Here is a 25086-nt window from a genome sequence, read left to right on the forward strand (position 1 = left end):
CTATTGTAGGCTGCGCTGTGGTTCAGGTTGCGGGAGTGTTGGCGGAGGGCACGGTGCATATAAAGGCATTAACATTCCTGCGTATAGAAAACTACCTCGTCGGTGGAAAGGTTTCCAACCTAGCCTTCTCGTGCTGATTTCCTGCTGGCGGGGATTTGATTACTTGTAATTCCGTCGTGTAAACCTGTCGATGGCCATGTGTCCCTCAGAAGATCAGTTGCTGTGGGATGTGAAAATGCTCCTGTGCTCAAGTCCTGTTTTTTATTTATTTCACAATTTACATAGGGCTTGATTGGTTTAATCTCTAAACAATGTGCAATAAAATCAATACACAGATTTTTTTTTAAAAAAACAACCAATTCAGTTAAAACTCCCATGAGGATTTTTTTTTAAAAAAAAAGCAGTGCCTTCTCTGGGTTCTTGAAGTTAAGCAATGAGGGTGGTGTTGTTTAGTCGTTTAGTCGTGTCCGACTCTTCGTGACCCCATGGACCAGAGCACAGCAGGCACTCCTGTCTTCCACTGCCTCCAATAAGACTTATATAGCATTTCATACACCAACCAACAATGGGTTCCACAGCAGCCTAGAACTGGATAACCTGGCCCTGTAAGAGGAAACAAAAAAACCAGACTGAGTATACAGCCAACAGCAACTGAAAGCATTTTTAATTTTGTAGCTTCCCCACCACCACCCATTTGCAAAAGAGGCTCATCACTTGCTATCAGCTAACCAGGACCACTCCCAAAAACTAAAGATAAACCTAGACAATGATTTCAAACCTGTATGATTGTGGGTCCCATATAAGGCACCCTGAAAAGCATAGTTTTTCATACTATTTAAATCCACTGCACTCCTACAAAAATTAAGGCTCCTGAGGGAAGCCCTAAAACAAGATAGGTGCATGAGAAAGGTGTACATATCCTGATTTGTTTTCACTTATTTATTCCTCCAGCTCTTTTCTGTCATCACACTATATCAAACCCACTTTTACAATCAATCTAATGGTCCAAAGGACAGCTATTATCTCCCACTGTCACAACAAACACCCACAATTAGCAAGACAGGCAGCATCATTTTGGATACTAAAGGATGGGGCCAGCATTGCACAGAACATGACTTGGCAAAGGATTGTACCTTTCTCTTCTTGTCGCCTCCCAACTCGAAGTGCTTGCACCTCTTAATGGCCAGCATCCTCTTTGACCTGCAATTGGGCTCCACACATTCCAATCTCAACATGATCTTCTTTGTGGTCTTTGCCTGAAACAGAAAATAAAGTCTATTCAGGCCCTGACAAAGGCCTATCTCAACATTTGTCCTCTACCTTCTCTACACCTACTTAAAAGGCAAGGCAGAAAGGGAATCAGAAAAGTGAAAAGGTGAGGCAATCAGTCAATTAGTATTCTGTGAAAATGAAAAGTGACCACAATTAAGCTGAGATCCTAAAAAGGAAGATCCAGTCCCAGAAGTTCTGATTTTTCATTCATTCATTCATTCATTCATTCATTCATTCATTCATTCATATTAATTCCTGAAATAAACCCGCAACAGGAGTTCTCCAGTTCCACACCAGCATACTCAGTTTCAAGTTGCACCATACAAGTTTCCATAGCCTTCCAGTCAGGCTCACCTTTTTGCGAAAGATGGGCTTTGTTTGGCCACCATAGCCACTCTGCTTGCGATCATATTGCCGCTTTCCTAATGGGAAGAAATTACATCCTTCAGATAACAGTGAAGTCTACTTGAAACTCAACCCCCCTAAACACTACAAGGACACAAGAACAACCAACTTCACCATGAGGTAGATTGGCTATCTGTGTTACTACAACATGCAACTGTTTCCTCCTGCCACACATTCTCAGAACAGCTTACCTTGCCTATTTTTCTTTTTTTGAGGTTTCACAAACCAGGTGGTGTTTATCTACTTTACTAGGATACTGTTGTGTGATGAGGTATATGCAGGCAGAATCTTTATTTTTAAATGTTAAGGGAACCTCTGTATTCCCTTATCCCCCCTCGCCCCCACATTTTGTATGGGTTATGCACAGAAAGGCCAACACTGCAAAGTAAAAGCAAAATCCATTTAATGAAGTAGAACACTTTATGTATTCACGACATGAGCTGATTCCGTATTTCCCACATGGCACAATGCCCTGTACTCCTCCCGCATTTCCTTAAATTAATGAAAGATATGCTCAAATAACGTTTTACAGATGGCAATCCAAGTTTCAAAAAAATGTACCATTTCTACAATATTGCAGGCATGCTCTTTGTGATTCCAAGAAATTGGGAGTAAAATGTATAGTTCTGCAACTTACCCTGAGCATACAAAGATTCCTTGCCCTTCTTGTACTGGGTTACTTTGTGGGGCTGGTGCTTCCCACACTTCTTGCAGTAAGTCCTGCGGGTTTTGGGGATGTTCACCTGGCAAAGAAGAGCAAGTTAAGTTTTACAGCAATAAGTGTGTCTCCTTAGCTTTGCATGTAACCATGTGATTATATCCTGGTAACTAGATAATTAGCATACCATGTGGTCAGGCAGAGTAAGATGTCCCTTAACAGGAAAAGCCACCTAGCAAAAATGCATACAAGGGGGCCAAGGTTCAATTCTAGGGCTTCCCCAGTTGAAAAGGATTTAAAGCAGCAGGAAAATACTTCTCTAAGACCTTGGGCAGACTAATGGAATATAGTTCACAGCAGTGTTCTTTTCAAGTCCTAAGACTGTCCAAAATATAATAGCTTGAGAATGCATCACTACTGTCCCTTGTTTTGTAGGTTCACAAACTCAGACTAGGGGTCAGTTCACTGAAGTATAAGAAATGAGAGATGTTTAATAGCTTTATGAAAGCCACTACCTTTCAAGCCTTAGCAGCTCAGGAGAATAACACAGTACATAAAATGCTTTGAAGAGGTGCCTGATCAATTCTAACTATATTTCGCAATTGCACCAGCTCACACAAAAAGTTTATATGTGCAGGTCACACTCTGTCAAATCATGCTCGTTTTCTACCCAAGTGTTTAATAACTGTAGAGCATTTTCCAGCAAAGAGCAGTCACCATCTGTAAACACCTGCAGAAGATCAAGCATCCACTGAAGTTTATTAAAAAAATTTCCAAAACAATATTTATTAGTTTTTCGTTTACATACTCCGCATACACATATTGTATTACATTTTACATTTATGCTTGCTCCTAAGAGCAGGCTTCCCTCCTTCCTTCTTCTGACTTTTTATATCACATCTAAATTTTCCTACCTGCCCACAGACTGTCTCACCAGAGTGGTGCATGCTCTAGTTATCTCCCGCTTGGACTACTGCAATGCGCTCTATGTGGGACTTGTCAGATTCTCAGGCCGCAGTCAGAGGTAACTGGCCATTCTCCAGGCATTCAGCTTGAGATCCTGGTTGACCTCCCCGTCTGCGTCTCCCGGCAGGATACAGGCGAGGTCACTATCTGCGATCCCACTCAGCGTGAGAGGGACACACAAACTCCTCCCTCCTCCCTGCTTCCCTCAGGGAGGGGAAAAGAGACAGACAGAAATCTATTTACATGTCTTTATTTCTGTCATTTCAGCAGTACAGAGAAACGTGTCTGCACTCTCCAGTCTCCAACAGTAGAGAGAGAAAACTCCACCCCTGTACTTCCAGTACAGGTCAGATGACACTCTGAGCTAACATCCGGTGCTCAGTACAGTGAATAGACTGCCCCTTTGTTCCAATAGTACAGTCCCAAACATAAACATCCTGTTTTGCATTCCAGGCAGCTGCAGCTCGCTCTTGCATTGCTGCTTTTTCCTGACAGGACTACCTTTGAAGGTGACCCGGAAACTGCAATTAATCCAGAATGCGGCAGCTAGACTGGTGACTGGGAGTGGCTGCCGAAACCACATAACACCGGTCTTGAAAGACCTACATTAGCTCCCAGTACATTTCCGAGCACAAGTCAAAGTGTTAGCGTTGACCTAAACGGCTAAGTATACCCGAAGGAGCGTCTCCACCCCCATCATTCTGCCCGGACACTGAGGTCCAGTGCCAAGGGCCTTCTGGCTGTTCCCCTCATTGCGAGAAGCAAAGCTGCAGGGAACCAGGCAGGGGGCCTTCTCGGTAGTGGCGCCCGCCCTGTGGAACGCCCTCCCATCAGATGCCAAAGAGATAAACAACTACCTGACATTCAGAAGACATCTGAAGGCAGCCCTGTTCAGGGAAGTTTTTAATGTGTGACATTTTAGTGTATTTTTGGTCTTTGTTGGAAGCCGTTCAGAGTGGCTGGGGAAACCTGTTAAAATTCATCTTGTTTGTTTTTGCCCAGTTCTCTAATCTGTCAAGGTCGTTTTGAAATGTGATCCTGTCCTCTGGGGTGTTAGCCACCCCTCCCAGTTTGGTGTCATCTGCAAATTTGATCAGGATGCCCTTGAGTCCATCATCCAAGTCGTTGATAAAGATGTTGAATAAGACCGGGCCCAAGACAGAACCCTGTGGCACCCCACTAGTCACTCTTCTCCAGGATGAAGAGGAACCATTGATGAGCACCCTTTGGGTTCGGGCAGTCAGCCAGTTACAAATCCACTGAGTGGTAGCATAGTCAAGACCGCATTTTACCAGCTTCTTTACAAGAATATCATGGGGCACCTTGTATATACAATTTGTCTGTCTATATTCATTTACACCTACTATTAGTTACATTAGTCACATTGTATATTTTGCTTCTTATTGTTTTTGTTATCCAATACATTTCTTTGTATTTCACATTATGAGGGGTTTTTTTTCCATTTCTACTGGTTTCACTATTTCACCTTATCTTTCCTGTGTACAACATAAACTTTTCCCATTCTTTTTGGAATGTTTCATCGCCCTGTTGTCAAATTTTCCCCGTTAATCTCGCTATTTCTGCATATTCCATTACCTTCTGTCGCCATTCTTCTACTGTTGGCAATTGCTGTTGTTTCCAGACCTGGGCTAACAGTAACCTCACCGCTGTTGCATATAAAAACAATTTCCGGTCATTCTTAGGTATATCTTCTCCTACCATTCCCAACAAGAATGTCTCTGGCTTTTTCAAAAACGTATATCTAAAGATCGTCTTTAATTCATTGTATATGTTTTCCCAGTACGTTTTTACATTATCACATGACCCCCACATGTGAAAGAAACTACCTTCTTTCACCCCACATTTCCAGCAATTCTTGTTTCCTGTTTTATGCATCCTTGTCAATTTAATTGGAGGCATCCACTGAAGTTTAAGATAGGCTGTTTTATGAAATTTTGGCCTCAGTAGGTTACAAGATTGCCAAAAGTCTCTGTCCACCCAGAAACTGTGTGTCAGTGCATGTGAGATAATACTCAATTAAAATCATGTCAGCTTGCAACATCTGAGTATCAAGCAGAATAAAACCAAGGACTACACTGAGAGCAAGAATGCAAGTCCTGCTGGATCAGAACAAAAGCCTAACTAATCCTGAATTCTTTTCTACCAGTGGCTCATATATCCCAACCCAATTACTGAGGCATTCAGTGGAGTAATTGTTAGTGGTCCTCCATGACTTGGTTACACAGCTAATATCCACCAGGAGCCATGCGTTCAGTACAGTAGGCCCAATTTCATGCAACTACCCTCATTGTTGAAGCTATGAGCTATGCCGTGCAGGGCCACCCAAGATGGACAGGTCACAGTGCAGAGTTTTGACCAAAAGTGATCCACCTGGAGCAGGAACCGGCAAGCCACTCCAGTATCCCTGCCAAGAAAACTCCATGGACAAAGACAACAGGCAGATAAAAGTTATGACGCTGGAAGATGAGCCCCTCAGGTGGAAAGGCGTCCAACATGCTACTGAGGAAGAGCGGAGGACAAGTACAAGTAGATTCAGAGCTGATGAAGCCGAAAGGACGCTCAGTTGAGGATATGCCTGGAAGTGAAAGGAAAGTCCAATGCTGTCAAGAAAAATATTGCATAGGAACCTGGAATGTAAGAACCATGAACCTGGATAAGTTGAATGTGGTCAAAAATGAGATGGCAAGAATACAGGTGAAACTTGGAAAATTAGAATATTATGGAAAAGTTTGTTTATTTCAGTAATTCAACTTAAAAGGTGAAACTAATATATGAGACAGACTCATGACATGCAAAGCGAGATACGTCAAGCTTTTATTTGTTATGTTGTTGTTTAGTCGTTTAGTCGTGTCCGACTCTTCGTGACCCCATGGACCAGAGCACGCCAGGCACTTCTGTCTCCCACTGCCCCCCGCAGTTTGGTCAAACTCATGCTGCTAGCTTCGAGAACACTGTCCAACCATCTCGTCCTCTGTCGTCCCCTTCTCCTTGTGCCCTCCATCTTTCCCAACATCAGGGTCTTTTCCAGGGAGTCTTCTCTTCTCATGAGGTGGCCAAAGTATTGGAGCCTCAGCTTCACGATCTGTCCTTCCAGTGAGCACTCAGGGCTGATTTCCTTCAGAATGAATAGGTTTGTTCTTTTTGCAGTCCATGGGACTCTCAAGAGTCTCCTCCAGCACCATAATTCAAAAGCATCAATTCTTTGGCAATCAGCCTTCTTTATGGTCCAGCTCTCACTTCCATACATCACTACTGGGAAAACCATGGCTTTAACTATACGGACCTTTGTTGGCAAGGTGATGTCTGCTTTTTAAGATGCTGTCTAGGTTTATCATTGCTTTTCTCCCAAGAAGCAGGCGTCTTTTAATTTCGTGACTGCTGTCACCATCTGCAGTGATCATGGAGCCCAAGAAAGTAAAATCTCTCACTGCCTCCATTTCTTCCCCTTCTATTTGCCAGGAGGTGATGGGCCCAGTGGCCATGATCTTCATTTTTTTTTTTTTATGTTGAGCTTCAGACCATATTTTACGCTCTCCTCTTTCACCCTCATTAAAATGTTCTTTAATTCCTCCTCACTTTTTGCCATCTAGGTTGTGTCATCTGCATATCTGAGGTTGTTGATATTTCTTCCGGCAATCTTAATTCTGGTTTGGGATTCATCCAGCCCAGCCTTTCGCATGATGAATTCTGCATATAAGTTAAATCGGCAGGGAGACAATATACAGCCTTGTCATACTCCTTTCCCAATTTTGAACCAATCAGTTGTTCCATATCCAGTTCTAACTGTAGCTTCTTGTCCCACATAGAGATTTCTCAGGAGACAGATGAGGTGATCAGGCACTCCCATTTCTTGCCATAGTTTGCTGTGGTCGACACAGTCAAAGGCTTTTGCATAGTCAATGAAGCAGAAGTAGATGTCTTTCTGGAACTCTCTAGCTTTCTCCATAATCCAGCGCATGTTTGCAATTTGGTCTCTGGTTCCTCTGCCTCTTCTAAATCCAGCTTGCACTTCTGGGAGTTCTCGGTCCACATACTGCTTGAGCCTTCCTTGTAGAATTTTAAGCATAACCTTGCTAGCGTGTGAAATGAGTGCAATTGTGCGGTGGTTGGAGCATTCTTTGGCACTGCCCTTCTTTGGGATTGGGATGTAGGTTTCCAACGACGTTGCTCCTGCAACCTGGGACTGGGCTGACTGGCCTTTATCTCCTCTGGGGCCTGGGGCAGTCCTGGCCCACAGGTGACTCGCCTCTCCTGGTCTTAAGGCGAGCACTCCTCCTGAGAGAACTTAGTTCCCTCTGCCTCTCTGCCCTGAGCCTCTGCAGCTCAGGATAGGCTGGAGGGTTACTGGACCCAGAGGCCGCCTCACCTTCCCCTGACAGGGCTGGGAGAGGAGCACCTGCAGGCAATGGGTCCTCAATCACCCCCGGAGCCAGAGTGGATTCATCTGGTGTCTGCTCCTGAGGATCCGGCACAGGTGCAGGCGCTTCAGATTCAAAGCCCTGCCCCGCCGGCCCTGGAGGCAGGGACTCATGTGCAGGCTGGGATTCCTCCAGTTCAACCTCTGAATCAGTTTCCCAGGCCATCACATAAAGTTTACGAAACCTTATATGGTGAACCCTTAAAAAACTACTAAAAGGGCTTCAAGGACAGAACAGTAAAAGATTGTGTTGGGGACTCCCTTGCTCTTCAGGGAAGGGTGTTCCATAAACAAGGGGCCACCAACAACGAGGCTGTCTCCCTATCTAAATTCCTCTAGCAGGAGCATCAGGAGGCCTCTGATGGAGATCTTAAGATTTCAGCAGCTTCATACTGGAGCAAGCAATCCTGTGATAACCCTGATCCAATGTTATTTATTGCTGTAAAGCAGAGCGAGGAACCTCTTGCTCTCCAGATGTTTCTGGACTGCACTCAGGATATTTATATATCTATTCAAAATGGGAAGCTTCATTTAAATTGGGAGCAGGGAATTTTGGATGCAGGGGCCAAATGAAAACCTCCAGACCTCTATCTCTGTCTCTCCAGTCTTGTTTCATGCTTTCCTTGAGTGGTATCATCCAGCTGTAACTATCTTGGAACTGTGATGCTGCCTTTCACTTGCCTGGATGGAAAGGGTGTGGGTGGGTGTATGTGTGAATAAACTTGGGAATTTTGCACAGAATGCAGCCTTCAGGTTTCCCCTAACTGAATGTGGCCCTCAAGCTGAAAAGGACCACCCACCTCTTATTTAAATGGATCATCTAAGGAAGGGAGAAAGATGGCTTGCTGCAGCTCGACTCCAGACGCGCGTTTCTTGGGCTCCAGGAGACGTGCACTCACCAAAGGGGTGAAACGGGGGTTGTAAGGCTTCATGACCCCTCAGAAGGTTTAGGAGGGCTTCCAGAACCTAGAAGGATTCGCTGTGACGTGGGAAGGTCTCCAAAAACGGACCTAGAGGTTCGGGAAGGAGACCACGGGCGTCGGTAACAGTGTTCCCTCCCCCCGGTGAGAAAGCCTGATTTTCAGGGCGTCCTGGCGGCAGAACTTCCACAGAACAACAATGACGAGTTTAGATACCCGGTTAGTATGACTAAAACCTTGAAAAACGGCATTAATGACTTTCTATATTAATTAAATTTACACAAACTCTGCTTACACGAGCTCCCAGCTCATATAAACCGGCTGGGAAAACTAACCGGAAGAGCTTTGTTTAACCATACAGTCGGGTAGTTGACACAAGTGAAAGAGGAGGTCAATCCCGAGGTATATAGAAAACAGTGCCTGAAAAAAGCCAATGTCAGGAAAAGAACTTTTATTTACTGGAGGTTGGAAGTGACAGTATAGATTAAAACATTATCGGATAAGAAACAAAAGAGATTGGAGTAAGGAATATCCCCACCCCCACCCCCCGGTAACAGAAGCTTACCGGGTGTTTGTCAGTGAAAGTGGAGAAAAGCTGAAATGGAGGGGAGAAGCGACAAAGTTTAAAGACATTATCACCGCTCCAAAACCCAGTGCTGGAGTCTGGTAACCAACCAGACTCTACTTAGAAGGAAACTGTTTAAAATTGCAGAAGCAAATGATTCACAGTGAATTATGGGACCACCTGGTGAGAGGAATGTGTGCGTCTCTGCTGAAAATCTTCTGAAAAAGGTTTAAGGTACTTTCTCCCCCCCCCCCTTTTGAACTACGTATTGAGACTGGAGACAAAGGGGTTGTTTTAGAGAGCATATTCAAAAGACGCTAAGGAGAATGTGAAAGAGGAAACAGCTGAGTCATTGTTGCAAGCTGCTCCCTCTCTGGGGGCCATTTTTGTAAGCTGTTTCTTCCTCCTGGGAAGCAATTGGCTACAGAATAACGAGCAGAGAGACAGAGAGACAGAAGAGGAAATAGAGACGAGGAGACCAAGAGAGACAGAAAGAAGGAAACAACATACAACAGAATACTGACATCTGGAGGACAAAACTGGAATAGCTTTTAAACTGTGGTTTTGCTGGAAACCTTTGGAAAAGGTCTCTCTCTGGCTCCTCTTGTTAACTTGCTAACATGAGTGTTGATGAAATACACTGACAGATATACTTTTTGAGTTACATATCGAGATTGGAGTTAAAGATAAAGAGGCATCTTTGTCAAAAAGAATTAAAAGACATTAAAGAGAATTTAAAAGGGGAAAATTGGAGCTAAGGTTGCAAGCAGCTCCCATTTGGAAAAAAATGGAAAGAAATTAATGAGGATTTGTTGTTATAACATCACATCTATCTCTTCCTTCGATTTAAATTCTCTCCTGGTCTTTATATTTTTAAGTGAAAAGTGCCTTAAGTTTATTTTGGGGTTGCTATCTGTTCTTTCTTCCCTTCTTCTTTTGGGGTTGTTTTTCCCCCTCCCCCTCCCCCTCCCCCTCCCCCTCCCCCCTCTTTCTTTTTTCTTTTTTTCTTCTTTTCTGTCTTGTTCTTCTTTCCGCTCCCCCTCTCCCCCCCTTTTCCCTTCCTATTATTATTATTACCTTCTTTTGTTTTGTTTTGTTTGTTTCTGTTTTTGCTCTGCTTTTTTTGGGGGGGGTTGTTTTTTTCTTCCTTTCCCCCCTCTCCTCCTTTTTTCGATTCTACTAAGAACACTGCCTAGTGGTTATTAAACCTTTTCAGTGGTTAAAATCTTAAACACTCCTTAGATATCTAAGGGTACAAGGTAATTTGATTAGGGGTGTGATTGTCAGATTATTACTAGGATAGTAAGAGGTGAAACTGAACCATATAATTGGTTTATCAATTTAATTTGCTAAAACAATCACTGACACTGAACTTAAAAAACTGGGTTTGATATGTCCAATACAAATAAGAAATCTGCAAATACAGTGACATCAAGTCCTGTTACCAATCCTAGCAGAAGAAACTCAACTGTTGATTCAGGTATAAATATGGATATGAAAGAATTAATTTTGGGATTGAAAAGAGATATCTTAGAAATGAAGAAAGAGATGACTGAAAATGCTAGGACTGCAGACCAAAAACTGGATAGGATGGGAATGAAAATTGACGAAAATGCAAAGATGGTGAATGAATGAGTTAGTTATAAAAAATATGGAGATGTCAAAAACCGTACAAGAACTGAAGGGCAGAACAATTAACTTGGAGGAGGGGGTGAGGAAGGTACAGAAAGAGAATAGAGAGCGGAAGGGAGAAACAGATAAAATAAAGAAATTGTAGAAATGAAAGAGATACACGTGGCAGTCTTAGATGCAATATCTATGATCGAGATGCACAGAAGAGAGAAAACGTTAAGATTAAGATCAATTCCGGAGGAGCCGGATGAACAGATAGATAAGAAAATAGTTTCAGAATTAGCAAAGTGGCTTGAAAGAGAAGAGCAAGAGATGGCACATAATATAGAGAGTATCTTTAGAGTCAGATCCAGCATAGCTAGAACAAATAATTGGCCAGGGGACTGCCTCGTAACTTTTGTAAATATGAAAATGAGAGATACAATTCTACGAACTAGCAGTAAGAAAAAACTTAGAATTCAGCAGACAGATATTATTACACATAAAATTATTCCATCCAGGCTTCTAAGAAAAAGAGGCCCTAAGACAGCGGTCTGCAACCCGCGGCTCCGGAGCCGCATGTGGCTCTTTTACACCTTTGCCGTGGCTCCAGGGGGGATACTAGTGAGGGGAGGAGGCGCATTGTGCGCCCCGACACTCCCCACTGTGGCAGGCGCTGTACTGGCTGTGACGTCGCATGGGGGTGGTGCGTGCATTAGTCACACACTGTCCCGACGTCACGTTCCCGCCCGCCCGTTACATTGTAAAGGGCATGTACGCTGGTCACTGTTTTGAAGGGGAGTGAAGAACACACACACACACAAAAAGGTAATTTGTTAATTTAACGTTTATTTCTATGAGGAGGAGTAATTCTGAGGGGTCAAACAAAGAAATAATAAAAAAGTGACAAAAAAAGTTATTTTTCTAATGACGAGTTTTGTGGCTCCCAGTTTTTTTTTCTTCGGAAACGGGTCCAAATGGCTCTTTTTATCTTAAAGGTTGCAGACCCCTGCCCTAAGAGGAAAAGCAAATGTACACAGGTGGGAATTTCCAGAGGGAATTTCCTTTTCTTTCCAAAGGAATAAGAAGATTTACTTTGTGGGAAGACGCAGATAAATTCTGGAGAAGGTATAGAGAGGAATTGGGAGGTAAAAAACAGCTGGGTGGAGGAGCGGAGGATACTGGAAAACAATCAGAAGAGGAGGAAGGCTAGGAAGCGGGGTTAAGGAAAACATAAAGGTTCAAAACTATATCGTGAAAAATTTATACTGACTGAGAGCAGTCGTAATTTTACAGTTAATTTCAATTTGTTGATCGTTAAACTAATAAAGTAAATTATGGATTTAAAGTAAAGACTGCAGAGAGAATAATTGGGTGCACTCTTCCCACCTTAGATCAAATCTATGCTGCCAGGTGCCATAAGAAAGTGGCAGAGATAGCGCAGGATAGTACGCACCCCAGAAATGATCTCTTTCAGCTTCTGCCTTCTGGAAGAAGGTATAGGGTTATAAAGGCCAGGACTAGCCGCCTGAGAAACAGTTTCTACGCAAATGCAATTCTGGTTCTAAACACAGCATAAGGAGTCTCTATAGTATAGTGTATTTTTTTAGTATAGTGTATTGTATAGTATAGTATAGTATAGTATAGTATAGTATAGTATAGTGTATTTTAAAATGGAGTTTCAGAGTTTTTAGGGGTTTTATAGTATAGTGTAGTGTAGTATAGTATAGTGTATTTTAAAATGGGGTTTCAGAGTTTTTAGGGGTTTTTGAATGTTTTATGTAGTTTTTCAATTTCATTGTTCTGTATAGGACAATGACAATAAAGATATCGTATATCTTATGGATTTAAAAATAATAAATTGGGATGTAAATGGTTTGGGCCATTAAGGAATCTAAGTCTGGAAAGACACCAGGGCCGGATGGCCTCCCGGCCATTTATTATAAAAAATTAGAGGATGTTCTCTCTGAACCTCTCAAAAATATTATGAATAACATTCTGAAAGAGAGCGAGATGCCCGAGTCATGGAAAGAAAGTTTTATTACGCTAATTCCGAAACAGGAAGCAGATCAGCAAGCAATAACTAGCTTTAGACCCATATCGCTCCTTAATAATGATTATAAATTATACGTGTATATTTTAGCTGAAAGAACAAAAAGAAGCCTCCAGAAGATTATCCATAGTGATCAAGCAGGCTTTCTCCCCGGTAGACAGATTCAGAGCAATACAAGAAATATTATAAATCTGCTGGAATACCTGGATTTAAGAATAGATAAACCAGCCATTTTAATGGCAGTGGACGCAGAGAAAGCCTTTGGCAACGTATCCTTGACGTTTATGAAGGGTATGTTGCAACAGATGGAATTTGGAGATCAATATTGTAAAGGTATTCAAGCAATATATACCAAACAAAAAGCTAAAATTATAATAAATGGGAATATAACTCAGGAATGAGAAATTAACAAGGGGACGAGACAGGGTTGTCCGCTCTCTCCGTTAATATTTATCTTAACAATGGAAATTCTAAATAAACAAATCAGAGAGGAAAAAATATTAAAGGGATAAAGCTGGGGAGTAGTAGTTATAAACTGAGGGCGTTTGCTGACGATCTTATTATAACAACTGAGGATCCGAAAGAGAGTCTTACTAAAGGGCTGGAAATCATTCAAGAATATGGAAAGGTTTCTGGATTTAAATTGAATATCAATAAAACCAAATTATTAGTAAAAAAATCTATCACCAATAGAAAAGGAGGAAATTGAGAAATTAACAGAATTAAAAATATATTCAAAAATCAAATATTTGGGAATTTGGCTGACATCTAAAAATTTAAATCTTTATGAAGAGAATTATGTTAAGTGCTGGGCAGGAATTAAAAGAGATATGGAGAGGTGGAGTAAGTTAAAAATATCATTTTGGGGCCATATATTTGCAGTTAAATTAAACATTTTGCCAAATATGCTTTTCTTGTTTCAGACTATTCCGGTTATTGAGAAAACAGGTTGCATCAACTGCTGGGAGAAAGAAATATCTAAATTCATTTGCTCAGGGAGAAGACCAAGAATAAAACATAAGGTCTTAATAGATACTAATGAAAGGGGAGGCTTTGGCCTCCCTGATTTAAAATTAAACTATGAGGCTGCCTGCTTTTCGTGGATGAGGGACTGGTTCCTTCTTAGTAATACAGATGTACTAGATATAGAAGGGCATGGCATCCGGTATGGGTGGCATGTGTACTTAAATTATGATAAGTATAGAGTACATAAGAGCTTTACAAACCACATAGTAAGAAATGCCCTGTTTAGAGTTTGGGAAAAATATAGAAGACTCTTAGAACCAAAGACCCCAAGATGGATTTCGCCAGTTGAAGCTAACGCGGTAAAAAACAAGAACATGAAAGGAGCATGGATAACATATAATGCTTTATTGTTAGAAGAGGACAGCCAAATTAAATTTAGAAAATATGAGGAGATAGAAGACCAGCTGTCTGGTTGGTTGGAATACCATCAAATATACGAAATATTTAAACAAGATAAAAAGATTGGATTTGATAATCAGCCCACTAAACTCGAAACAGAATTAATAAATAATAAAATCAGGGTAATTTCGAGAATATATCGACTCTTCCTGGAAGGGGAAGTTAAGGAGGAGGAGGTTAAGGCAACAATGATTAGATGGGCACAGGACTGTGGACGTCCAATAATGATGGCCGAACGGGAAGAGCTTTGGAGAATAAATATGAAATTTATGGCATGTTATTGTCAGCATCGTCCTTGAGCCAGTGCCACCAACTGGACTCATCCACTTTAGCCCTGACTGGGCCAGGCGAGCTAGGGTAGCACTTCCAGAGACCACCTTCTGCACAGGAACAGGTCTAAGTGCTGTGGACTCACAACTCAGAGTTGTGAGCACCAGATTCACTCCGAAGACAGTTGTTGCACAGCAGAGTACAGCAGAGCATAAACCACTCAGAGAACAGCTCTGTAGAATAACTACTTTTATTCTATCTACAACCATCATACAAACTATATACAGAGCTAAATGGAGAAGCTGAACTGCACTGAGTGTCTGCAGCTGCTCTTAGCAGCAACCTTATCTATACAGAGATAACACTCTCTCTCTCTAACACTCAGTCTCTCTCTTTGATGTGAGGCTGGAGCGGAATAAGTAGTGAGCAGAAACCGCCCCCCTCCTCTCTGGAGAATCAGCAGAGAACATCAGCAGATTCTTGGAATGGGAGGGGTGAAATCTCCTCATCCTCCCCCATTTCATCCAACCATTCAAGAAACTCAACATAACTGCAATTTACGTACACACTCCAAAAGTTGTTCTCTGCTTACAACTTTTGTTAACACATTTGCAGTTATCTCTTTCCCCGGCATATAAAACATTTTTATCACACCATTTAACAGTCACTGCCACAACTCTATGTTCATCAGGGAAAGAGAATAAAGCATTAATCTCAATCTGTAATCCACACAAAATACACATTATGATTACACAAACGAATAAGCAGCTTCAAGAAAAATCTTCATACATGTTTCTGTCAGGAAAAAGCAGCAATGCAAGAGCGAGCTGCAGGTGTCTGGAATGCAAAACAGGATGTTGATGTTTGGGACTGTACTATTGGAACAAAGCACCGGATGTTAGCTCAGAGTGTCATCTGACCTGTACTGGAAGTACAGGGGTGGAGTTTCTAGCTCTACTGTTGGAGACTGGAGAGTGCAGACACGTTTCTTTGTACTGCTGCAATGACAGAAATAAAGACATGTAAATAGATTTCTGTCTGTCTCTTTTCCCCTCCCTGAGGGAAGCAGGGAGGAGGGAGGAGAGGTGTGTCCCTCTCACGCTGAGTGGGATCGCCGATTGGTGACCTTGCCTGTATCCTGCCGGGAGACGCAGACGGGGAGGTCAACAAGGATCTCAAGCCGAATGCCTGGAGTGTGGCCAGTTACCTCTGACTGCGGCCTGAGAATCCGACATCTGGTAGCATTGCCGGTGGTTTTGATCCATCGTAAATCTGCATGAGAGGTTGATGGATCGTTCGTCATCCTCTGCACCAAGGGAGGAGGATAAGTCTGCGTGCAGCTAAAAGCTAAACAGACGGCTGGGCATCGAAATAGAGTGAAAGCCAAGCGACGGAGCCCCAAGGTATGGAGAATTTATGGCTGTGTGGAGTGAACGCGTAAAGAAAAAAAAAGTTCTTCGGTTCGCTGTGTGTCTGCGTGAGTCAAAAAGCCAGCACAGGAAAACAGCCGAATACCATGCATTCCTAGATAAGGCTGGTATGCACAGTTGCTAAGCAACGGGAAGTCAGTGGAGTGGAAACTTACTGGCTAAAGGGGCTGGAACACGGAGAATATTTTGACTATCTCCCTGTTCTGTGCAAGGACATTTTATGCAGCTTGCGGTTTATCTGCCAAGTGAAGAGAAGGCAGTAAACAACTGTTGGATTTTACAGGCTAGAGAGTGAAAGCTGCAGCTTGGATTCAAAATGGATGCCAAGAAGGGGGGAGGCTTACCTTACCCACCTCCCCTGACTAATGACATTTACTCATCTTGGTCTATAAAGATGAAAGCCCTGCTGCAGAATCAGAGGCTTTTTGTGGTGATTGAAAACCCCGTTCCTGCAGCACCAACGCGAGGTTGGAATTCACAGAATCTGAAAGCCAGGACGGCTATAATTCTGTGTGTCTCAGATCAGCAGCTCGTGCATATCCAGGGTTTAGATAACGCATGTGTCAGGGGTTCAGGAGCAGAGACGCAGAGAAGGGAGGAAGCAGAGAGCGAGGGGGAGGAATCCGAAGGGAAAATGAGTGATGATGACGACCCGAGATCTCCAAGCCTAAGCAGTGAGTCAGAGGACTCCCAAAAGGGAGCCCCAGTGAGCAGAGCAAGGGGGGGATCCGGGGGGACACCCCAGGAGGAAGGGAACAGAGGAGATTCAGAGAGTAGCAGCTGGAAGTCGGGACCCACGCTCATAACTGAGGGCGGCAGCAGCTGGAAGTCGGGACCCACGCTCAAGACTGAGAGCAGCAGGGAGGAAGGTAGCCAGGCATCGGGTTCCGGAGGCTGTCAGCAGGAGGGAGGGCACGAGTCAGGGGTGGTCACGCCCTCCTCAGAGAGCGAGGCAACGGTTAAGAGGAAAGTAGAGAGTTGGGCGCGCGCGCCAAGTTCAAATGCAGCGGAAGCTGGAGCAGTAAGTTCAAATGCAGCGGAAGCTGGAGTGAGCCAGGTCCCAAAGCCCGCCGCAAGGAGGCAGAAGGATCAGGGGGGTCAGCGTCAGAGGAGAGTAGGAGGGAGGAGGCCCAGGGGGGCAGAAGGACCCAGAGACGTAGGGAGAGGCGAAGGAGGTGGAGCAAGGCTAGGGTATTAAGCTGGTGTGCAAGAGGCGGGGACTCAGACGGGTCTTCGCCGACCTAGGGCAGAAGGTGTAGAGCTGCACGCTGCAGTTCGGAAATGAAACCTGTAACTTAATAAAGACTCTTATAAAGTGAACGCTGGCGGACTTGGTCCTATGTGAGCTGGGACTGGGTGGCAGCTCTGACAGCATGAGAGATTTGGGAAACGCTACGTAGAACACATCAGAGAGATGCTGGTTCTTCAGCGTTACTGTATTTTGAAAAGCTGACCAATCTGAGGCTTGCGCCTGATGGAGATGTACAAGCGCATTTGACTGAGATGAAGTTCCTGCGTCAGCAGATGGCGGAGCGCAATTTCCGTCTACAAGAAGAGGTCTTTTGCTTCATGATTATCAACAACCTTAATCGGACTTACAAAACGGTTGCCAGTCAGCTTGGTTCCCTACCGGCCGCGCAACTCACTGCGGAGAGAGTGTGTGCGGTTGTTCTGAATGAACACGACAGACTTGCTGCACTGGATGTGAAGGACAGGGGGAGAGTAACACAGGATTCTGACTCCCCCACTGCTGTTGCTACTGAGGAGCATGCTGTAGCTTTGAGCGCTGTCCGATGTTACAATTGTGGACAGACTGGGCATCTTCAGCGGAACTGTAAGAAGCCACGTCAACAGAAAGGAGCCAAGGGGAGCTCTGCGAAGCCTGAGGCGTCAGGCAAAAGTCGTACCAAGTCCCAGGTGAAACCTGCAAAGGCTTTGATGTCGAAAGGAACCACACCAGAGGTGGAGAACACGTTTGTCATTGACACGGGTTGCTCGAATCACATGACCCCACACAGAGGTCTGTTTTCGACGTTTAAGAAGCAACGCTTCACTGTGCAGCAGGCCAACGGTCAGGAGCTGGAAGCGACCGGGGTTCGAACTGTGTATCTTGAGAGTCTGAACTTGACTATTAACAATGTGTACCTGGTTCCTGAGTTGAAGTTCAATCTGCTGAGTGGTTTGCAGATTGCAAAGAAAGGACTGAAACTGTCCTATGATGATAAGAGCTGCAAGATCATCAAAGATGGAGAGCTGTATCTTTCTGCCAGAGAGAAAGATGGACTGTATTTGTTGACTTTTGATCAAAGTGATTACATGAAATGTAATGCATTTGATACTAACGAAATATCTCTTGCAGGTGTGACCAAGAGCGCCCAGAAGGTGGCCAGGGTTGACAGAGCATTTCAGCGGGTGTATGCTGATGTGATTGGTCCTCTAGCACCATCTAGAGGCAATGCAAGATATTATCTTGTGTGTGTGGATTGTTTCTCTCATTATGTGTGGGTATATACGTTAGAGAAACCAAAAGAAGCCTTAGAGAGGTTTAAAGAGTCTTGTGACAAGGTTAAAAATGTGCATGATGCTAACAGAGATTGTCTCTTCACAGATGAGAAGCCAATTTTTCTGTTACAGGATTTTCAGAAGTTCCTGGATGAGAAAGGGATTAACCACAAGGTTGCTGTTTCAGCGGAAGCGTGGAACAGGGGTGTCTGTGTAAGGGTGAACAAAGAATTGCAAAAGGGGATGAATGCGCAATTGCTTAGTTCACATTTGCCACATGAATATTGGGCGGAGTCGTTAATGTCTTATGTTCACACGTGGTTGAGAAAAGTCTCAAAAAAGTTGGGAAGTTCTCCTTTTGAGAAGCTGTTCCATAGAAAACCTTCTGTTGCCTATTTTAAGGTTTTTGGGTCTCAAGTGAGAACAGAAGCTCCAGGTGGAGTAAAGAATGCCAGAGGCATTTTTGTGGGATATGAAAAGGGTCTCTACAGAGTAATTTTGTCTGAATCTGGTCAGGTGATTCTCACAAAATTTCTAGAGAGTGCTCCTGAACAGGAGAGAGTAATTGTTCACACATTTCCCACTGAGAGCAATTCAGATGATGATGATTTTACTGATTACAGTGGTGATGATGACAGTGATAGCTCACAGAGCTCAGTTGACACAGTCATTGAGAGAAAGATTTACACAATGGATAGACCTTCACAGATGGAGGAAGAACCACTGTTTACTATTGGATCTGGTTCTCCTAAGAGTCCAGAGGCTGAACCAGTGAGCAGAGAGGACCAGCACCTCATACGCAGGTCTGAGAGAGCTACAAAGGGTGTGCCACCCAAGAGGTATTCAAAAGAGTTTGCTAACTTAGCTGTTGCCTGTGTTGCTATTGTTAACAACTCAAGACAGGTTGAAGCTGTGTCTAAGTCAGAGACAAAGACACAACAGAGAGTTGCTAGCCAAGGTAATGCAGATGCACTCATTCCTTGGAAGCCAGACAACCAGAGAGGTACACTGGGGAAACCAGTGGCGGGGAGTTCCAAGGGTGGAACTGAAACAACAGGGGATTGTTATATGTATAACAACTGTTTGTATTCTTCTCTGGATAACACTTTGCTCGCAACACACATTGATACTTTTGGGGGAGGATGTCAGGAAAAAGCAGCAATGCAAGAGCGAGCTGCAACTGCCTGGAATGCAAAACAGGATGTTTATGTTTGGGACTGTACTATTGGAACAAAGGGGCAGTCTATTCACTGTACTGAGCACTGGATGTTAGCTCAGAGTGTCATCTGACCTGTACTGGAAGTACAGGGGTGGAGTTTTCTCTCTCTACTGTTGGAGACTGGAGAGTGCAGACACGTTTCTCTGTACTGCTGCAATGACAGAAATAAAGACATGTAAATAGATTTCTGTCTGTCTCTTTTCCCCTCCCTGAGGGAAGCAGGGAGGAGGGAGGAGAGGTGTGTCCCTCTCACGCTGAGTGGGATCGCTGATTGGTGACCTTGCCTGTATCCTGCCGGGAGACGCAGACGGGGAGGTCAACAAGGATCTCAAGCCGAATGCCTGGAGTGTGGCCAGTTACCTCTGACTGCGGCCTGAGAATCCGACAGTTTCTCTGTCTCAGATGCAAATTAACATTGCTAATTAAACAGATTTGAACAAACTACTTTCAGTACTCAAATACATGCTTAATCCTTCAATCCTTATCCTTCAAATGTATTATATGGGAACCACTTAAGGTCAGGTAAGGAAATAAATGAAACGTTTTGTGCTACTACTGTCAGCACACTTTATGCCTGGTTCTAAAACCGCACCAGAGTTGCTTGTGACCGCAGTCTTAGCGAACTCTTCAGAAAACCTTTTAGGTGGTACACCCTTTGTAGTTCTTTCGGATCTACACAGAACTCTCTGATCCTCTTGTTCTGGTGCCTCCTCCTTTTTGGGAGAATGGGGAGCTAAAGTATATGAAGCTGGTAAGTCTGAATCAGCGTCAGACTCACCTGAGGCTTTTGGGCTCTGATAATCTGTGCCATCATCAGGATTTACACCGGCATCAGAATTATCACCAACTACAACAGAACTGTGGGATGCTGTTGGGTTGAAATAAATGACAGACGAGTGACAAGTGTCATATGGGAGGCATCTACCGAGCATGTCTCGGGGAGTCCCTTTTATTGAATATTACAGCATTGCCACATATGTGCTTGTTGCTGATTGGTTAACACAAATACAATGCAAGGGTTGCATATAGGCATTAATCATCAATAGATTAAAGGTTGGGAAAGGGAACACAGAATTGGACAGGCATGAAGACCTCATAGTAAACAATTACTAGTGACTGATATAGCAAGACTTAAACTATAACTAGTGATTGATATAGCAAAACTTAAAAGAGCATAACAATCGCATTCCGTAGATGTGGTCAACCATGCATTAAGAACAGGTCAGGGTACAATGTTTCATGAACTCAGTGTGAACTAAACATTCTAGGAAGGAATGTTTCAGCTTAGAGCAGTTTGCCAGACTCATGTGCAGAAGGAAAACTTCCCATCATCTCCCCCTTTCTTTTTTTCGAGATGTTGCCATGTGATTTCAGGGTGAATGGGACAAAAATACTTCAGGATACGTGGTATGCCAGCACATGCCCGAAATACGTCCGCCCACATCTCCCCTATTATGTACTGCAGGGTGAATGGGACAAAAATGCTTCGGGATACGTGGTTTGCCAGCGCATGCCCAAAGTAAGTCTGCCCAAATCTCCCCTATTATTTACTGTTGGTGGTGCCACTTCGCAAAGTAGGCAGCAATGATTTTATTAGGTGGCTGAGGAGGAGAAAGAAGCTGAGACCAAAGACGCATGAGACCAGGAATGCATTGGATGAAGCAGCATAGCAAAATTAATATACATATTATGACAATAGCATATTGAAAAAGATTACGAAGCCAATTCAGATTTGGCAACCAACCAGTAAGCCACTGGGCGAACGAATCCCAGAGGCCAGAAAATCCAACGTCCTGTTTAATGTGGTGTGTAAGATTTTGCAAATGAGAGATTTGCTTTTGAATGGCTTTGGAATTATCAATAATATTGAAACAACACATGTCATTCACTTGTTCACAGCCATAATGATGAAGCATGAGTAAATAGTCAATAGCAGCACAATTTTGTAGAAGTCCATGATGGAGTTCACTCTGTTCTTTATTCAAAAGGTGAAGAGCTTGTGAAGTAAAATTCAGAGCTTTTGCTGCGGAGCAAGCTAAAGAGTTAATGTTCATACTATTCCGTACAGCCAATCCAGGGACTCCTAAGAGAGAAACAGCTAAGGAAATATATTCAGATCTACTGGGAAGAGAGACAGAATCGTCACAATCATTAGTCAATTCCACAGAGCGGCGATTTCGAGAGCGGGACAAATGATGCTTTTGGGGTAAAATGATGGACAAGCAGCTTAAGCAGCAGGGTGTGCCATGGCTGATGTTTGCTGGAATATAATTGAATGTATAGCCTGGGCACAACCAAAACCAGCCTTCAGGCAGCTCTGTATATTTATATACATAGGAAATATTTACATAATTAGAGCAGTTAAAATTATCCTTGCCCATCTTCACACAGTTGGTTTTTGTGCAATTGACCATACGGGCACAAGTGACATTAAAGGAAGCCACGTATGGGGTCAACAAATCAATGGCCAAAGGTGGGTGTTGGCTCACTTGGGTATCCCAGTTATGGTAACCGGAATAACCAAGGGTGCGGAGAGAATCATTTTGGGGTAGAGATGAATAAAACCAGGTATCATTTTGCATATCAGAAGGGTCATGACAAACAGGGATAAGGCAAGAGCCAAGGATCTCCCCTATTGATACCTGCTGGGTTAAGCAAAAGGAAGAAACATTGAGGGTTTTTGCAAAAGATTCCCACACATTTATTGGTGTGGAACCTGAAGACGGAAAGGCTGGAGGGCTTGATTCACATAATATTGGCACATGGTAGGGGAATTCAGCATTCCTTGCGGTAGGACTTTCCATTGATACCATTCCGTGGGCTGGCTGTTATTTAACATAGGAATAGTGAAAGCAAAGAATTTACGATCCTTCTCCTGTAAGGGGATGGAGAAGAAGCAATCTTGCAAATCTATGATAGCCAATTGATAAGAATGGGGGATCACATTCGGATTAGGCAGACCACACTGCAAGGGCCCCATGGGTTCAAGGATATCATTAATCTTCCTTAAATCCTGGAGAAATCTCCATTTCCCACTTCTCTTTTTTATGACGAAGATGGGGGTATTATAGGGGCTAACAGAGGACTCAATATGGTCTGCCAATAATTGTTCATTCACCAATTGTTTTAAAGCAAGTAGCTTTTCCCTCGTTATGGGCCATTGTTCCACCCATACAGGGGTGGTGGATTTCCAGTTGAGGGGGAGTGCAAGCTTACTCATTAAATTGAATGGTAGCTTGTAATTGTTGTAGTAAGTCTCTGCCCCACAGATTGAGGTGGGTTTTCAGCACACAGGGCTGGATGTATGCAATGGTTTCAGAGCTATCAGGCAGAGAAACAGGCAACCACTGTACGCTTTTGGAAGAGGTTTGAGGTCCACCCACACCCCAAACTGCAGAGGCAGACTCAAGGGGCCACGTGGGGTCCCAGCAATTACTGGATATGACAGAAATGTCCGCGCCCGTGTCAATCAAGCCTTCCAGAACTTTGCCATTGATTTTATACTTACGAAGAAGTTTCTGTTCACCAATCCTCTGGATTAAAGCTAATAGCTGTGGAGAGAGGGGAGAGAGCTTGTGCAAATTACTATCCATAATGGAAACAGTAGGATGAGAAGGGAGCACTACCAAATGCGCCCAAGACTCACCCTTTTTTAACTTCATGGGCATATGGCTCCAAAGTTGAACCATGATTGTGCCCACATAGTCAGGATCTAGGACTCCTGGAATAACCAGGATTCCTTCTTTGGCCGCAGAGAATTTGAGTAAAATTAAGCCTGCAACCTTAGGTGGTAGTGAATTGGGTGGGCATGAGCACAATTTTACCAGGTAAAACAGCGTCTTTGGTTTCTTGATTGATTAAATCAATGGTGAAATCAGAGGGTTAGAAAAATTTTCAATGGTGGAAACTAACGGCGGAGGGCTCTCTATTTGTCCTGGCCCGAGAGCGGGGCCCCTATGGAGTTTCCCGAACTCCTGCACTGATTTGCCCAATGATAGCCTTTTCTGCATTTTGGGCATTTTTTGGAAGGTTTAGCCTTATTGGCATCACCATTCCTGTTTGCTCCCCCGCCAGGGGCTCTGCATTGTTTAGCAAAATGACCTGGGCGTTTGCAATTGAAGCAATTGCCCGTGGGCTTATTGCCAGCCTGGATAGCACCGGCAAGCAAAGACATTGCATGACAACATCTGCACAGGTTTGAATCATATCGGCCAGGTCATATTTGGGGCGATGTATGATTGACTGCAAAGCCTTCTTGAAATCGGTGTTTGCATTTTCAAAGGCCAATTTTTTCATCAATTCATTTTGAGCTGTAGGGTCATCAATCTGCCTGGTGATTGATTCTTTCAATCTATCTATAAATTGATGGTAAGGCTCCGAATGTTGTTGCTTAATATTAACAAAGGAACTCAGTGGTTGCCCTGAGACGGGGACTTTCCGAAAGGTGCGTTGTACACAGGTCGCGGTGCGACTGAAATGTAAAGGTGTCAGTTGCGCCCGGGCTGGTATATTATCATACAGACCAGCGCCAAAGAGTTGGTTGGCTGAATGCTGTGGCTCAGCCAGGGCTGCTGCGCTATGCTTAAACACACTTTCAAAAGCCACATACTGAGCAGGAGATAAAAGCATGCGCATCAAATCATTTGTGATCCCCTCCAGCATCATTGTGGGAGTTTACTATAGATCCCCAAGTCAAACGGAGGACATAGATGATGCCTTCCTGGAACAGATGGCCAAGCATGCAAAAGGAAGGGAGATAGTAGTAATGGGGGACTTCAATTACCCGGATATTTCTTGGATGTCAAACTCAGCCAAGAGCATAAGGTCAAACAGATTCCTCACTGGCCTTGCAGACAACTTCATTGTCCAGAAAGTGGGAGAAGCAACAAGAGGAACAGCCATTTTAGATCTGGTCCTAACCAATGTTGATGACCTGGTTAGTGGGGTAGAAGTGGAAGGATCATTAGGCGCGAGTGATCATGCTCTTCTAAAGTTTACTATACAGCGGAAAGGAGCAGCCAAGCATATTAGGGCTCAATTTCTTGACTTTAAGAAAGCCGACTTCATAAAACTTAGGGAAGTGCTGGGTGAGATCCCATGGACAGTAATACTAAAAGGAAAGGGAGTTCATGATGGCTGGGAGTTTGTTAAGAGGGAGATAGTAAAAGCACAACGTCAGGCAATACCAATGAGACGGAAACATGGAAGGTGCCTAAAGAAGCCAGGGTGGCTATCTAAAGAACTTTTAACTGAGTTAAGATTAAAAAAGGATGTGTACAAAAAATGGAAAAGGGGGAAACCACCAAAGAGGAATTCAAACAAATAGCCAGCACGTGTAGACACAAAGTCAGA

The 25086-nt window shown here is 43.6% G+C and overlaps 1 protein-coding gene across 1 annotated transcript; it reads right to left on the bottom strand.

Annotated features, from left to right (window-relative positions):
- Positions 1-525: 525 nt before the first annotated feature.
- LOC309523246 (large ribosomal subunit protein eL42-like) lies at positions 526-2438 on the bottom strand (the record flags this gene model as incomplete). The annotated part of the gene is made up of 4 exons (XM_082207035.1): positions 526-603; positions 1134-1256; positions 1627-1694; positions 2315-2438. Coding segments are annotated over 4 exons (336 nt in total), but the record flags the coding sequence as incomplete, so codon positions are not given.
- Between the last annotated feature and the right edge of the window lie 22648 nt (positions 2439-25086).

This window comes from Podarcis vaucheri, assembly GCF_965113315.1.
Source record: "Podarcis vaucheri genome assembly, chromosome: W".
In the NCBI taxonomy this organism is placed as follows: Eukaryota; Metazoa; Chordata; class Lepidosauria; order Squamata; family Lacertidae; genus Podarcis; species Podarcis vaucheri.